This window comes from Carassius carassius, chromosome 39, assembly GCF_963082965.1.
Source record: "Carassius carassius chromosome 39, fCarCar2.1, whole genome shotgun sequence".
NCBI lineage: Eukaryota > Metazoa > Chordata > Actinopteri > Cypriniformes > Cyprinidae > Carassius > Carassius carassius.
The window spans coordinates 1122501-1139100 of NC_081793.1; the positions used below are offsets into that span (position 1 = coordinate 1122501).

Here is a 16600-nt window from a genome sequence, read left to right on the forward strand (position 1 = left end):
GGTAATCAAATGAAGACATCAAGTATTAACTGTTCAAATATTCTTGAAATGTAATCAAATGAAAATGTTAAATTCTGTTGTTTTTTTGTTTTTTTTTGTATACAAAGTGCTGCACAACAGAGGTTTGCAGTTAAAATTAAAGCATGGAAAGTTTATGCTTTAAATTCCATTTTAATGACTGGATTCCGCAATAATGTGCAATTACGTTTTCCGCATTGAAATCATAGAGCCGTACAAAACCCGATTTCATAGTTGCTCCACAAGCGTCTCTGATTGTCCTCTCGAACAAGCGGCAGGAAGTGCACAGATCCAGCCATGGATGTTTGGATGGGGTCTTGGATTTCTTCCAGCTCCTTAATGCATCTCTGGCATGTAATTATCCCCTCTGTTTAAATGAGGAAGGGTGCAACCCTTCGACAACAAACAAATAATCAGTGCAAACAGAAGAGAATGTGGGTAATTATAGCGTATGAGGGGTTAATAGTCCCTGACTCTGCATGTGAATGTGACTTACGGCATTTGTTTCCAGTGTTGGCGTAGAGATCATCGCTCACCTGTTTCAGTGAGCTCATTTGGGAAAAACCCAAAATCTGAGATCACATGAAGAGGTTAATTACTTTTTACTTCGAGACAGCCGCTCTGTATCTCTATCTAACATCTTTTGGGATTTCCTCTTGTGTATTAAAGAGGAAGAAATGCCCATGATACGAGCAAAAGACATGCAAAATATCAAATCGGAGAGCATTACTTCAGTTACATCTGATGTGCTGTAAAAAAAATAATGTTTAAACAATTAGGTAGGACTTTTACAATGTTTTAACACTTAGCTAATTGCTGTTAGCATGTAGCTATTCACTACTAGTATGTGACGCATGTTGGAAGTTTTTGTAGAGACATGGCACTTGGCTCTTTTGACTCATGCTAGCAATGTTCGGATGCAGAGATATAGGTCTTGCTAAAGGGTTGCTAGGGTTCTCTGTGTGGTTGCTAGGGAGTGGCTTGGCAGCTGCCAATGAAGATATTCCAAAGGCTGCTTGTCAGTATGAATGTTAACCAACCCCAACGCCTCTATAAAATTTGGATTTGAAGATATTCCCTTTTTTTGGTTTGGGCTGCTAGGGTGCTTGGCAGTGGTTGCTAGGGCATGGCTAGATTGTTGCCAAGGTGATATTTAAAGAGTTCTTGGCAGTCTCAGTAAAAAGAGCCAACTCCCATGTCTCTAGGTTGTTCCGTTTCAGAGTAATGTCCCAATTATTTTTATTATATGGTTGTTAGGGTGCTATAAATGGTTGCTAGGGTGTGGCTTAACCGTTTACATGGTGATAATTAAAGCTTGTTTGCCATTCTGAATCAAAAGAGGCCACCTACTTGTCTCTATGATGTTCTGATCCACAGATGTACGTAATCTCTCCTTTTTCAATGGAAGTCTATGGGTTGGTTGTTAAGGTGCTGTAAATGGTTTCTAGGCTGTTACTAGGAAGTTGACTATGTGGCCATTCATTGGCTGCTTGCTGGGCAGAGTGAAATGAACCCACTCCCATTTCTCTACAACATTGTGATGAGAGGAAATGATGTCACAAATTTTGGTCCAATGTTAAGTCTATGGGAACTTTTCGTCCAATTCTTCGCCCGCTGTGTGAACATCGTACAATCGATCGCTTATAAAAGTCCAAGCACACCTCTCCTAAACGAGCCGCACAGTTTGACACCACATTTGCAAGTCTCCGAAAAAAATGAACCGTTACGCACTGAACTTTTTTGTGGAAGAATAAAAAGTATGCAAGATTACAATTGCTCCGCAAGCACCACTAATAACACAGTGCAGTAAACGTTAAAAATATTTGCGCTACAAACCAGTGTTTGATTATGAAGATAAAAACATGATAAATGTCAGTTTGCTGTATTAAGCAGCATAACACTGTTTTTGTAAAGCTTTGCACATTCTAATCTGCGCTTAACACTTTTTTGCGTTAAAAATAATGATTAAATAATGAAATTTTTTTTTTATGTTGAATTTTTTTTTATCGGGGGAAAAAAAGCTGGAAACTTCTGTTGACACGATCAGCGATTTGTTATAGTTGGAAATCTTATTTTTGAAATATTGCCCACTAGTTGGACTTCAGATCATGTGTTTTCGCGCATTTGCATAAGGATAAATTTGCACAAATAAAAATCTCAAATCTGAACATCAGGCTTTTGGGGAACATTCGATTAATCTGCGAACCGGTTGCAAATTTTTGGGTTCATTCAAACAGAACTTTCAGAGTCGGAATGGATTCATTCTAAATGATTGACAGTTTAATGAGCAGCAACTCTTCAGGAATGCAACAAAATTGAATGGGCAAAGATTCAATGCAGCAACATTTCAGACTTTCAACACTAACAATTGTTGATTGTGTCAACACAGAAATATCCAGATTCTGACAGTGTTGGCCACAGATGGCTTGAGCAGTCGATAGAGCAGCTCAGATCAGCCGTGCTGACTCACAGTGTGCTGCTGTTGGACTTAGTCGCCTGTTGAAGCATCTCTTGATGAGCAAATGAAGTCTCCTGCCGCTGCTCCAGTGTGGTTTGTTTGTCTCCAGGTGATGATTTATCGCTGCTCGTGCTGTAGGTGTCATAATGCCCCCCCGCAGCATCACCTCCAGTCTTAACACCCACGTGTGCGTCGAGCTCCCCTCGGGGGTTTGATTGAACATTTAATTAGGTTAGCCTGCATACAGAGGATATCTCTGATTTATTCTCTAAAGACGAATGGGGAGTAATTAAGCTGTTGTTTAGGTTTATTTAGATGGCTTTTGTTTTTCATCCTCTGTTTCGTCGGCTCACACTTGTCAGATCTCGGTGTTCTTTCCTCTTTTTCCTGCGCTGGTTCCCATGGTTACTTGAAGGCCTGCTATGCTTTTGGTTTAATCGTGTGTGTGTGTGTGTGTGCATCATGCAACCCCACCTCGTTTTCTTGTGCAACTTCTCTCTTTTCTGCTCATCTGATCTAAATACGGTTTAAAGCCATCATGCATGAGCTCACTTCGACTGTCTTAAACAATAAATAAAATGCAATGCTTTACAATAGTTTCAAAGTCTAGACGAAACCGAAATAGTGACCGATGTTTTCCCATTCATGAGCAACCACAAAAGAAATGAATGGTAAAATGTTACCATTAAAGAATATTTGACATTTTAATAGCTCTAAAGCATTAATAAAGGTGTAACTTCTGTGTGATGCATTTGTGATTGTAAATATATTTTTTTGGCTTGCAATAATAAACCATAATCATGCACGGTAAAACTAAATGCATTTAGAAAGCAAATAGGAGCCGATTTACCACATGCCTGTGCCGATTGTTAACATCCTGCAGTAGGTCTAGCGTGCACAGACTTCTGTCCCTTTACTACAACGGCAAACAGCCGCGCACACATTCAGACACTAGTCTCTGTGCACTGAAAGCCTCTAAAAGTCCACCTGCGAACATTTAGTGCATCTGTGTGAAACAGACCATCATCAGGTTTCCATGGGAACTGAAAAGCAGGTATGTCCACTGCAGGCCTGGAGAAATAGGATGCAAGTAAATGAGCATTGGAAAATAATTCATAATTCGCTATGACATTTCACAGAGGACACGATATTTTGGCACAAGCAGCGACCGAGGTTTTCTTTGCTGCACCTTAATTATTATTCCCATCATCCATATTTACATGATGGATACGGGAAGATGCAAACGTCCACTTCTCTAAAAGGCCTCTAATAGGTTTCTGTGTTGTTCTTCTCTCTTTCAGCTATAGACCTTTTGTACGGTGGAATATACTGCTTTGTGTGCCAAGACTACATATACGACAAAGACATGGAGCAGATTGCCAAAGAAGAACAAAGAAAAGCATGGAAATTGCAAGGTACCCCCCCACCACACCATGTATGATGTAGTTCATCTTCACCTGTGGCTCGTGAATCCAGAAGAGCGAGTCACGAGAGGGAAAGAGTGTGTTTTGTTTTGACTTAGTTTTTACAAAAAGCCAAATACTGTTTTAAATGTTTAACTTTGAATTAGCACAGGTTTGTATTTCTTTTTGATTTGTATTTCTTAATGTGAGTGCTCTCTAAAACATCAGGTATTGGAGAGAAATATTCGATGTGGGAGCCTACGAAACGAGAGCTGGAGCTGCTGCGACACAACCCCAAACGAAGGAAGATTACAGCCAACTGCACCATAGGTAAGAACTCGGAAGATTTTCGCAGTGATTTCTCTGAAACCCTGTTCAATAATAGTACAGCTCGGGATTAGAAGTCTGCCAAATCTCGTCGGTTTTTGTCATCGTCAAGCATCTAGAGACTGCAGTCTGCACCAGAGTTGTTTCTTGGCCACATATGGCATCGGTTTCAAACATTTTCATCCATTTTTGTGTGTGCATGCCATGACAGAGAGAGAAAATAACAGTCTCTTAAGGAGAGGAGAGAAGTGGACGCTGGCCGTTAGAGAAATAATGGTTCTCCTCAGTCAGAGGCCTGGCGGTGCAGTAATAGTGTTAATGTCTGCATCACAGGCCCAGCTTAGGCACTAAACGCCAGACTCCCTCACACCCAGAGAAAAGAGGTGTTGGGAACTGAGAGTCGTTCTTGTTTAGAACTACTTATTTTATAAAAATTAACAACACAAAAATACTGTGAGCAAATGACTCTTTTGAGCCAGTTCTTTATAGTGAATCAAAACCATGCAGTGCTTTGCATACAGTTCTCTATAGTCAATTGATTACATACAGCACAATCGTGTTATCCATTTGGTTTCTGAACTAATTATTCTTTTGTTTTTCTTTCTTTTTTTGGTGAATGAAAACATGTAGCTTCAGCAGTGTGATCCAAACGATTCCTAACTGACTCCCACACACAAGACTCTTTTGCATGCATTGTGACCCAAGCTGTTTCTGAACGATTGACTGCTTTGACCTGATTATTTTCAGTGAATCCTACAAAAAACAAACAAAAAAAATAGCCAGTGGAAACTGATTCTTGAATGACTTGCTCTTTATTGAGAATAAAAACATGCTTCTTGACTAGTGGTATCCAACTGATTCAAATGATCCAAATGACTCTTAAGTGAGTTCTAATGATTCAAACCAGTTGTGCTGTATGGTTTTGAATCATTATAGTCCAATTCTTAAGCAAAGGACTTTTTTGAGCCAGTTATTTTAAAGCAAATAGAAAGCATACAGTGCAACTGGAGTGATCTAACCAGTTCCTGAACAAATGATTCTTTAGTGCCAGTTCTTTATAGTGAATCGAAAACGTACCACATGTCCAGTGTAATTCAACAGATTCCTGAGCAAATGACTTCTGAATTATTCCTAGTGAATCAGAACCATACAACACAACCTGAATAGACTGATTCTTAAGCAAATGACGCTTTTAAACCAGATTTTTTTTTTTTTTTGTGAATCAAAAATATACAGCATGCCCTAGTGTTGTCACGGTACCAAAATTTGAGTATTCGGTACCGATACCAGTGAAAATCCACGGTTCTCGGTACCAATTTCGGTACCAAAGCAAAACACAAACACACTTTTTATCACTAAAAATAAAACCAATGCCATTCTTTATACTTACTTACAATGGTGTTAGTGTCTACAAGTAATATAATTAATAAAAACCGTAAGCAAGTTTCATCCAAATTTTATTTTTCTTTTAATTAAATTTAAACACATTTTTTGGTAAATAAAGGGGATTTGCTATTAAAATTAAAACATGGAAGAAATATTGTGTGATTTTATTTCTTTAAAAAGTTTTATTATTTTTTTCAACAGTAGTAGCAGTATCACATAAATACTAATATTTCTAGCACAATGCCTTTTATATTAAAATGAACTTTTATTTTGATGGGTTGGATGACTCTTTTGAGATGGTTCTTTTTAGTGAATCATGCACATTGTTTTGTTTTATTGTGAACATTTAAATCATTGAAAAAAAAGTTTAATTTAAAATAGACATATTTTTATATTTTTTTAAAAACCAATAGTTAAGGCTGACTGTCTGAAATTATATCAGATATTCCTCGAAAGTACACAAATCATTAATTTAACTGGAATCACTACAGCATCATTTAATAATTACCTACAATAGCAATGACTAAAAACATCTCCTGTATCGTTAGTTATTTGATTTGTTTTTGGTGCGTCTGGAATCCGAATGCTCTGATGGTGTCCAGCGTAGAATCAGCGTCGCTTGTGATGAGACTGAAGCAGAGAGTGTTGTGATGAGATGTGTGTGTGTGTGTGTGTAGGATCAGGCGTGTGTATGACTCAGTCACTCGTGTGCATAAATTATATATTGGCACTTTAAAGAGTGTAGTGCTGCAGGGTGCTGGATGAGGCCAGACTCGCTCTTGGCTGCTTGTTTTGGTCATCTTTCTGTCTCTACCCTCCCTTGAACTAAACTCTGGGAAGCGAGAGGAGCAGATGTCTGAGAGCGGCCGATCTGAAGACGTTTAGCCATCCTGTGAGAGCGCAGGAGGAGACTCTGACTGACAGAGAGGGAGGCAGTGCTCAAGCTTCAGGAGTTCTGTACTTCAGATTAAGACAAGGACATTTACATTGTGAAAATGCATTGTTTTGCTCAATTAAAAACATTTTTGCACAAGTACTCGACTGGAAACTTGGTTCAACGAACCAATATTATTGTGTCCCTGCAACCTGTGCCTGCAGAGCAGATTTTCTGATAGGCCAAGAAATCCTTGCGTTTTCGTTTTATTTTCGTTGTATTTTTATTAATTTTTTTATTTATTGTTTCGTGATGTATGTTACCCAAATTTGTTTAAATGTAACCTCCAGGAGAGGGCACTAGTTTTTTTTGTTTTTTTTAAATATTATTTTTGAAGATTTTTTAAATGTATATTACTAATTATTATTATTTATTTATAACACTAATACAAATACTCAATAATGCTAAAAAAATAATATGGGCAAACTGTAAATACAAAGTATTTTTTATTGTTATTAATAATAATTTACAAAAATAATAAATTACTAATACAAATCAATAAAAGTAAATAATATTTTTATTGTTATAACATTATAAATAATTAACAAATGTTGTTTATACAGTGTAAATGCTAATTAAAATCGACAAACAATAAATACAAAGTTAAATAAAATATTGTTCGTAATAATAATGCTTTATAAATAATAAATTGGTAATAAAAATTTGATGACACTAAACGAAACAAAGTACATGAGTTAAATTATAACAATGAATTACAAATAAAATGGTGATTACTAAATATGTACATATACATAAATTAACAAAATATTTATTAAGAGTAATTTATAAATAACAGAAAAGATGACAAATTAAAACTTAAATTAATAATAATGCACATTATAATTTTTCTTAATTGCCATAATGATTATGATGCCAACAGTAATAGTTGTATGTTTACACACACACACACACACACATATACAGTACAGACCAGAAGTTTGGACACACCTTCTCATTCAAAGAGTTTTCTTTATTTTTCTTTATTTTCATGACTATGAAAATTGTAGATTCACACTGAAGGCATCAAAACTATGAATTAACACATGTGGAATTATATATGGAATTATATACATAACAAAAAAGTGTGAAACAACTGAAAATATGTCACATTGTAGGTTCTTCAAAGTAGCCACCTTTTGCTTTGATTCCTGCTTTGCACACTCTTGGCATTCTCTTGATGAGCTTCAAGAGGTAGTCACCTGAAATGGTCTTCCAACAGTCTTGAAGGAGTTCCCCGAGAGATGCTTAGCACTTGTTGACCCTTTTGCCTTCTGTCTGCGCTCCAGCTCACCCCTAAACCATCTGGATTGGGTTCAGGTCCGGTGACTGTGGAGGCCAGGTCATCTGGCGCAGCACCCCATCACTCTCCTTCTTGCTCAAATAGCCCTTGATGCCTTCAGTGTGACTCTACCATTTTCATAGTCATGAAAATAAAGAAAACTCTTTGAATGAGAAGGTGTGTCCAAACTCTGTGTGTGTGTGTATATATATATATATACACACACACACACACACACACACAATTGCTGTCTGTATTATTATTTTTAATAATAAATTGATAATATATTACTAAAAAGTACAAACTATATATACAGTTGTGTTCAAAATTATTCAACCCCCTAGAGACTGCAGTACTTTACAAATACAAGCTTTTCTGAAGATCCAGGATATAATAAAACTTGCATCTATAACAGTTCACTGGCATATTAAAAGTGATATTGTCAATATATAATGTAATATATTTGAGTTATAAGATTTTTTAATAATACTGCTATGTCATAATTATTCAACCCCTATTCAACATTGCTGTTTTTAAATCACTTATTTGCATGGTGGGGAATAAAACCGTCTCAAAACACAATTAAGCCTTTAGAAACTCTATTAAAAACAGAATTAGCTTGAGCTGTTACACACACAGTTTGGCCCATGCATGTATTGAAGTTGAGTAGCAAAAGTGTCAACAGAGATCTCACAAAAGCTAAAGAGAATAAATATCGTAGTACCTTAGAAAGGCTAAGGCTATATGAAGATTTCCAAGACATTGAAAGTTCCTAGAGACACAGTTCTCAGCCTTATTCCTTAGCTTAAAGTGTGTTTTACCAGAAAATCTTTGAAGGTGTGGAAGAAAAAGCACAATATCATAAAGTGTTTAATCAGAGCAACTGAGAAAAAACCTGCAATGTACAGCCAAAGACTTGCAAGATGACCCGATGAAAGGAGGAAAACCATTTCAATGCATTGTGTAAGAAGAACACTAGACAAGTATGGCCTTCATGTTGAGACATCTTGATAAATACCACTCTTGATCAAGAAGAACAAAAGGCCAACTTGAACTTGATAAAATTCATTTGTGTGGACCTGTGGAGCTCTGGAGGAATGTTTTATGGAGTGATGTGACCAAACTGGAACTTTTTGGACCCATGGATCAGCGGTATGTCTGCTGCAAAACAGGCAAAGCTCATAAGCAGAAGAACACCATCTCCATCCTCAAACTTGGAGGTGGATCAGTCCTGTTATGGGGTTTCTTTACTGTAGAAGGAAGTGGAAATCATGACTGTATGAAAGACATCATGGATTATGGGTTGAATAATTTTGAATTTTTTTGAATTTTATCATGATTCATTAATGTTCCATTCTCAGAATCACTCAAAAGTTACTTTAATACTTTACTGATGCCTTTGTTAAATTGATTTCATAAAATGTTATCCTCCACAGCAAATTGTCTTGCAAGTCAAGGGGGTTGAATAATTTTGAACACAACTGTATGTATGTGTATATATATATATATATATATATATAAATTTACTTTGTACTTGGTAATTTATTTTATAGTATTTTATTAGTAGTAGTATTTGTGAATACTCCTTGTCTATCCTGATTTTGTGCTTTCTGTTTGGTCTCTTCCAGGACTGAGGGGTTTGATAAACCTTGGGAACACGTGCTTTATGAACTGCATCGTTCAGGCTCTCACACACACTCCACTGCTGAGGGACTTCTTCCTGTCCGACAGACACAAGTGTGAGATGCAGTCCAACTCCTGCCTGGTGTGTGAAATGTCTCAGCTCTTTCAGGAGGTGAGAGCTCAACACACACACACACTCACACACACACCTTTTGTCACGCATGTCATCCTTCTCTCTATTCGTCTGTCCTGTAGTTCTACTCGGGGCACCGCTCTCCTCACATTCCCTTCCGGCTGCTGCACCTGGTCTGGACTCACGCACGACATCTTGCCGGCTACGAGCAGCAGGACGCTCACGAGTTCCTCATCGCTGCTCTTGATGTGCTGCACAGACACTGCAAAGGTACTGCAGCCAATCAGATGCTGCGATACGCAAAGCTACAGCCAATCAGAGGACAGCTACGGTTTTTACTCAACGTTCCGTTCAGAGTCAGATCTGCAACATGTACAAGTAGAAACCCAACTGCATATTTCTCATTTCATGTTGTGATTTATAATAACAACAACTAGAGGCTAAAGTTTGTGAACAAACTTTGATGTCGGCTTGGTAAACCAATATGGGCAGCCTTGAGGCAAAAGAGCCAGATCATCACACATGTGTTCCTGAGCTGACCCGGACACAAAAAAGTGCAACTGTTACTGTTTTCATATATAGACATTTGTTATTTTGTATTTTAACAAAGAAGCTTATGGTAACAAAAGTGTAGAGACCAGTTCAATTTTACAATAAACAATAGCACAGAAGAGCAGATGCAGTTCAGATGCAGAAATGTTAGAATAAAATGTAAAAAAGTTTCTTAGTTGTCATTAAATATAGAAAGAAAGAAAAAGAAATCATCCAATATCAATGAATGATTTTCTAGTTTTTGATGCATTAACATTTACATTTTGGAAAATTTGGTTGCTTCAATGCACCAATCCAATATGATGATCCACATCTGATTTATTATCTTCAAACACAGATGATGATAGCCCCGCCCCCCAACCATGCTATTGGTGGAGCCAGCGGGGCTGATCTAGATGCTCACAGCAGTATTTTGATAGTAAAAGTATTTTAACATCAACAAAATGACACATTTACCTTAATGTGGGGCAGCACAATTTGGCCAAAAATATCTGATTGTTATTTTTTCTGATTAAAAATTGCAAAGAAAATTTAGATTTTAAAATGTGCCCCAAATTGTGATTTATGTAGTAATATGACCATAAAATAATGATGATAATAGATATTATTATTATTATTATTATTTTGAATATGCTTATAATTATTACCAAATAAAAATATTTAACTAAAATATTTGGAAAATAAAATTAGTATATTTAATACTCCTTTTGTTTTTGTGTAGCGGTATGACAGATAATAGCAATAAATATTATTATTATTATTACTAAATATGTGTAAATCGCTGCTAAATAAAATTTGTATATTTCTTACTTAGTTTTTATGTAGCAGTATTGCCAGTAATAAAAACAATAGATTTTATGATTATAAGTAGTAAATTAAAATATAAAAATCTGTGTAATATTTCACTGTAAAATAAAATTATTTCTTAAATGCTCTGTTTTTGTTAACAGTATACAAATATATGATAAAACAAGAAAATATAGCTATTGTAATATTCCATGCTAATACACACTTAATTTAGGAAAAAGTATATAGTGATTTTTTTTTTTATTTTACAGTAGAACTGTAAAATTTTTAATTTACTATATATATATATGTATATGTGTTTATAAATCCACATTACAAATTAAATTTGTTTAATTAAAACGCAGCCTTCATGAATTTATAATTTCACAATTTCGGTTGGATTTCGATGAATCATGCAGCCCTGATTTCAGTATGCTGTAAATGATTTCAAACGTTTCCGGACTTCTTCCACAAACTCTTTCAGTAAAATCTGTCAAAGTGTAGGGAGGTTTTCCCAAAGACCGTGACAGTCTGTCAGCGGTTTCCACATCAGAGCGGTTCAGTCGTAGACTCCTGATTGTGAGAGCGTCTGAACGCGCTGTGCTCACTGTACTCAGGGTCAGAGACCATGTGGGAGAATCAGACGAAACTCACTCTTCCTCCTGCAGTGTGAAGCTGAGAGAGGGCTGTATCTGCTTTCTAATCAGACCCTCTCTCTCTCTGTGTGTGTGTGTGTGTGTGTGTGTTCATATGTTGCTTCAATGTCCACTAAGGAGATGACAATGGGAAAAAAGCCAACAATCCAAACCACTGCAGCTGCATCATTGACCAAATCTTCACTGGAGGACTGCAGTCTGATGTCACCTGCCAAGTCTGCCAGTAAGAGCCACTCACATTTTCATGAATGTTGTTGTTATTAGTACTAAATTAAAAATATGTGAAAAAATACTTTATTATATTACTTAAATGTTATTTTTATGTAGCAATGTGACCTAAAAATAAATGTAAAAATTATCTCTTATTTTTGTTTATTAAAAAAAAATTAAATATTACTATTGCAATATCACACTGTAAAATTAGCATATTCTAAAAAAGAATACAGTAGTTTTATTTAACAGTACAAATAGTAAAATTCTAATTTTGATACTTTTTATTAAATAGAAATAATTTATTTGATATATAATTTGATTAATTAGATTTTTTTGTGCAATTTCACTAACATAATTCAAGTCAGAAATAAAATCTGATAGCAATGGGTTTTATTCATTTTGCGCTCTGTAAAAAAAAAAAAAGAGATGTCGAGATGATTGGCTCTTTTATTCCTGTACAGTGTGCAAAAGTCAGTTCCTGAAGAAATATCCTATTAGTTTTCAAATAATTTAATAACTGTTGAAGACCGCTACGAGGAGGTTAATTGATGTATGTGTGTCTGTTAAAGCCATCAGTCTGCATTATTTCAGCTTGTGAACTACATTACCCATGATTCTGCACAAAAAATAACCACCAATCAGAGTATTGAAAAAGTATGCCAAAAAACTCAGAATATTTAAATATTTGAATGCATGATATGCACATTTTTTAATCTTATTAGTTTTTTTCCGTTTTTTTCTTCTTTTCTACTGATCTTTTAATCAGTAGTCTTGTATTTTTTATCATTTTTAATTTCATTGTCATTTCATTGTGATTTATCACTAAAGAAGCTTAGAATCTCAAAACTTATTATAGCATGTTTGTGTGCAGCGCACGGGAAGCACAAGCGCGTGCATAGAGAGCGGCGGTCGGGTTCCCGGTTTGTGTCTGTTCTCAGAACAACCTTTTCTACAATACAGAAAACTACATCAGTATATAATCATAAATGCAGCCGTTTTTGTCTTACGTGAACAAACATATGAGAAAGAAAACACATATAGGGATGGGAAAACCGGTTTTTTCTTCTTTTCTACTGATCTTTTAATCAGTAGTCTTGTATTTTTTATCATTTTTAATTTCATTGTCATTCACAGTGCTTCATCGTAGGGCTGGACGATTAATCGAAAAATAATCAAAACCGAAATTCATAACCTCTAACCGACGTAATTTTCCCATGTCGGTTATTTCGTTTTTTTAATCCTGTTAACACTTTCCCATTATTATATCGAGCTACCATGTTCGCGCAGCTGCATTGTGGCACAAACACTCATAAACAGTAGCTGTGAAGATCGCGCGCACAGAGGAACACAGAAACTAGCTGTCAGCGCTGTCCTGTGATTTATCACTAAAGAAGCTTAGAATCTCAAAACTTATTATAGCATGTTTGTGTGCAGCGCACGGGAAGCACAAGCGCGTGCATAGAGAGCGGCGGTCGGGTTCCCGGTTTGTGTCTGTTCTCGGAACAACCTTTTCTACAATACAGAAAACTACATCAGTATATAATCATAAATGCAGCCGTTTTTGTCTTACGTGAACAAACATATGAGAAAGAAAACACATATAGGGATGGGAAAACCGGTTGAAAAGAACCGGAACCGTGAGCAATTTCTAAGTTTCGGTTCCGAAAACGGTTCTGGTGCAACACGTGACCAAGCGCTGTGAGCAGCCTTGCGCTTGTGTTCTGAATATTCGCCGTTTCCCGTAAAGCAGCGGTTCTCAATTGCAGTCCTCGCGCCCCACTGCTCTGCACATTTTGACCGTTTCTCTTAGCGCTTCAGACATTTGTTCTATTCGAACATAAGTGCCCTGCGAAGTGGACATCACAGGTTATTCAGCCATGATTCCAGTTCGAAGTGAACGTAGCTATATGTTCCAATCAAAGTGCATTGAAGTGTGCAAGACGTGAATTTAAATTGTGTTGATTTACAGAGGTATATGATGTCACAGTTGTCCATGTTTAAAGACGCTGCACAGCACAAATCAGTGATTAAATGTTTCGATGTGAGGTAAACTTCAACAGATTTCCCCTGCTCAGAGAGTAGGGAGCAATGAACAATTGAAAAACATTTCATGCACGGAGTTCATTTCTAACGAGCTGATTATCTGAATCAGGTGTGTTAACAAAGAGAAACGTGCAAAATATGCAGAGCAGTGGGGCGCGAGGACTGGAATTGAGTAATTAATTAAGTAATAAACAGTATTGAGTAGTTGAGTATTGTGCATGTTTCCTCACCACTATTTCTTAATAATTGTTTAATGATTTTAATGGAACCGGAATCAGAACCGGAACCGTTAGGTGGAACCGGAACCAGAATCTGAAAATTTCTAACGATTCCCAACCCTAAACACACATGAACAGTATTTTTGCTTGAAGAGACAACAGCCTAATAAACGCGCTGCCTGTCATTAATGTTAATCAAAGAACAAAAGAATCATTCACTGGTCTTGACTGAATATATTTAATAACTTTACTTGATTAATCTTTATTTATAAAAAGAAAACTATGCAGTGTTTTTAAACTTTTAATTACAGTTTCTGTACCTGAAATTTAGTTTTTGTATTTATTTATGATATTGCTAATTGATTTGTTTGTTCCTTTCTTATTGCTTGTCTTTAACACTTTAATATTTGAAATTTATATTAATCTAGTTGTTTTTGCTATGGTATTTTTTTAATCACAGGCAAAACTCTCTGATTTTTGCTCATGTTATTCAGCTGCAACAGAATGCTTTGTAAAAAAAATTGACATCTAAATGTTGGACTTGAATGTTTGTCTGATTTTTGTTTTTTTGTCTTATTGGAATCGAAACTAGGAATCGATTAGAATCGGAATCGATAAAATTCAATCGATACCCAACCCTAGTAAGAAATGTTGAGAACATGGATAAAATAACTGCTGATAGTCAATCATATTTACAGTACAAACCTCGTCAGTGGATTGTGAGGAAAAAAAAAAACAAAAAAACGAAACAAAATAATCGTTCATTAATCGTAATCGAGAAAATTCTTCCAAAATCAAGGCCATTAAAAAAGGGGGCGGCTCTAATGCACTCTGTTAAGTGTTGAAATGTGAATATTTTTTTTTTGTATATTCTTAAATGTGGTACAAGTAGAATATAGAAATGATACAAGATGGTTAGTGTAAATGTACACAGCACACCGCAATATAGGATTAAATATTTTGAGCTCAATATAATAAAAATATTTAATTAAATATTAAATAATACATTTTTAGAAGATAACTTATTTTAAACAGTACTTTTTTACACACAAATATTGAGTAAACTATTTAATTAGATTATTAAATATTTGTATTTATTATATATGAATATTACATTTTACTTAAAAATGTAATATGAGTGTCTACATGAGTTATCTTAGTAGGCAGCAATATTATCCTTTCTAATTTTTGGAACAGCCATCAAATGTGTGTTGCCCTGGAATGCTCCCTACATAGGCAGCTGAGCAGGTTTTGGAGCAGAGCCCGTGTCTGTGTATCCAGTTGTCTGTAAGTAACCCAGTTAGAATGCCATTGAACAACCTCAAGTGTTTGAAATGCACAGATCATTCATCAGTGCCCCCCTGTGTTTAACAGAGGTACTGCACTCCGCCCATTCAGTCAAGTTTTTTTCAGATCAAGGGTTCTTTTGGGGCTGTGCAGTGCTAGAATTGACAAACAGATAGAAACGCTGCTCTTTGTACAGTTTTTGTGGTGTTTTCTTGTCTGCAGTGGGGTTTCCACAACAATAGACCCGTTCTGGGACATCAGCCTGGATTTGCCGGGGTCCTCCACCCCGTTCTGGCCGCTCAGCCCGGGCAGCGACGGCAGTGTGGTGAACGGAGACGGTCACCCGAGCGGAGCCACCACGCTCACAGACTGCTTACGTAGGTTCACTCGACCCGAACACTTGGGAAGCAGCGCCAAGATCAAATGCAGCGGGTGCCATAGTTACCAGGAGTCCACCAAGCAGCTGACAATGAAGAGACTTCCTATCGTGGCGTGTTTCCACCTCAAAGTGAGTCTGAGAGTGCTTGTGTGTGTGAGAGTGCGTGAGAGAGCGTGCATTTGTGTGTGAGAGCGTGTGTGAGAGCGTGCATTTGTGTGAGTGCATGTGTGTGAGAGTGCTTGTGAGAGCGTACATTTGTGTGTGTGTGAGTGCATGTGTGTGAGTGGATTGGAGAGCGTGCAATTGTGTGTGTGTGTGTGTGTGTGTGTGTGAGAGAGAGTGCATGGGAGAGCGTGCATTTGTGTGTGTGAGCGCGTGTGTGAGTGCATGTGTGTGAGAGTGCGTGGGAGAGCGTGCATTTGTGTGTGTGTGTGTGTAAGTGCATGTGTGTAAGAGTGGATTGGAGAGCGTGCATTTGTGTGTGTGTGTGTGTGTGTGTGTGTGTAAGTGCGTGTGAGAGCGTGCAATTGTATGTGTTAGTGCATGTGTGTGAGTGGATTGGAGAGCGTGCATTTGTGTGTGTGAGCGCGTGTGTGAGTGCGTGTGAGAGCGTGCATTTGTGTGTGTGTCGGTGCGCATGTGTGTGAGAGTGGATTGGAGAGCATGCATTTGTGTGTGTGTGTGAGAGTGCATGGGAGAGCATGCATTTGTGTGTGTGTGTGTGTGTGTGAACACGTGTGTGAGTGCATGTGTGTGAGTGGATTGGAGAGCGTACATTTGTGTGTGTGTGTGTGAGAGACTGCATGGGAGTGTGTGCATTTGTGTGAGTGAGCGCGTGTGTGAGTGCATGTGTGAAATACCCCCCCCCACCACCCCCACTTCTAAATTAATAATTGCGCCGGACA

At 37.0% G+C, this 16600-nt stretch overlaps 1 protein-coding gene across 2 annotated transcripts in view; it reads left to right on the top strand.

The window, feature by feature from the left end:
* Positions 1 to 16600, top strand: part of usp22 (ubiquitin specific peptidase 22) — a 45755-nt gene that overhangs the window by 18642 nt on the left and 10513 nt on the right. The window contains exons 3-8 of one of the 2 annotated variants that reach the window (XM_059530340.1): positions 3778 to 3891; positions 4108 to 4209; positions 9434 to 9600; positions 9684 to 9831; positions 11673 to 11778; positions 15539 to 15824. In XM_059530340.1, the coding sequence (XP_059386323.1) occupies positions 3778 to 3891; positions 4108 to 4209; positions 9434 to 9600; positions 9684 to 9831; positions 11673 to 11778; positions 15539 to 15824 (923 nt within the window). The remainder of the gene's footprint in view (positions 1 to 3777; positions 3892 to 4107; positions 4210 to 9433; positions 9601 to 9683; positions 9832 to 11672; positions 11779 to 15538; positions 15825 to 16600) is intronic. The other variant, XM_059530341.1, reaches the window with a different exon arrangement.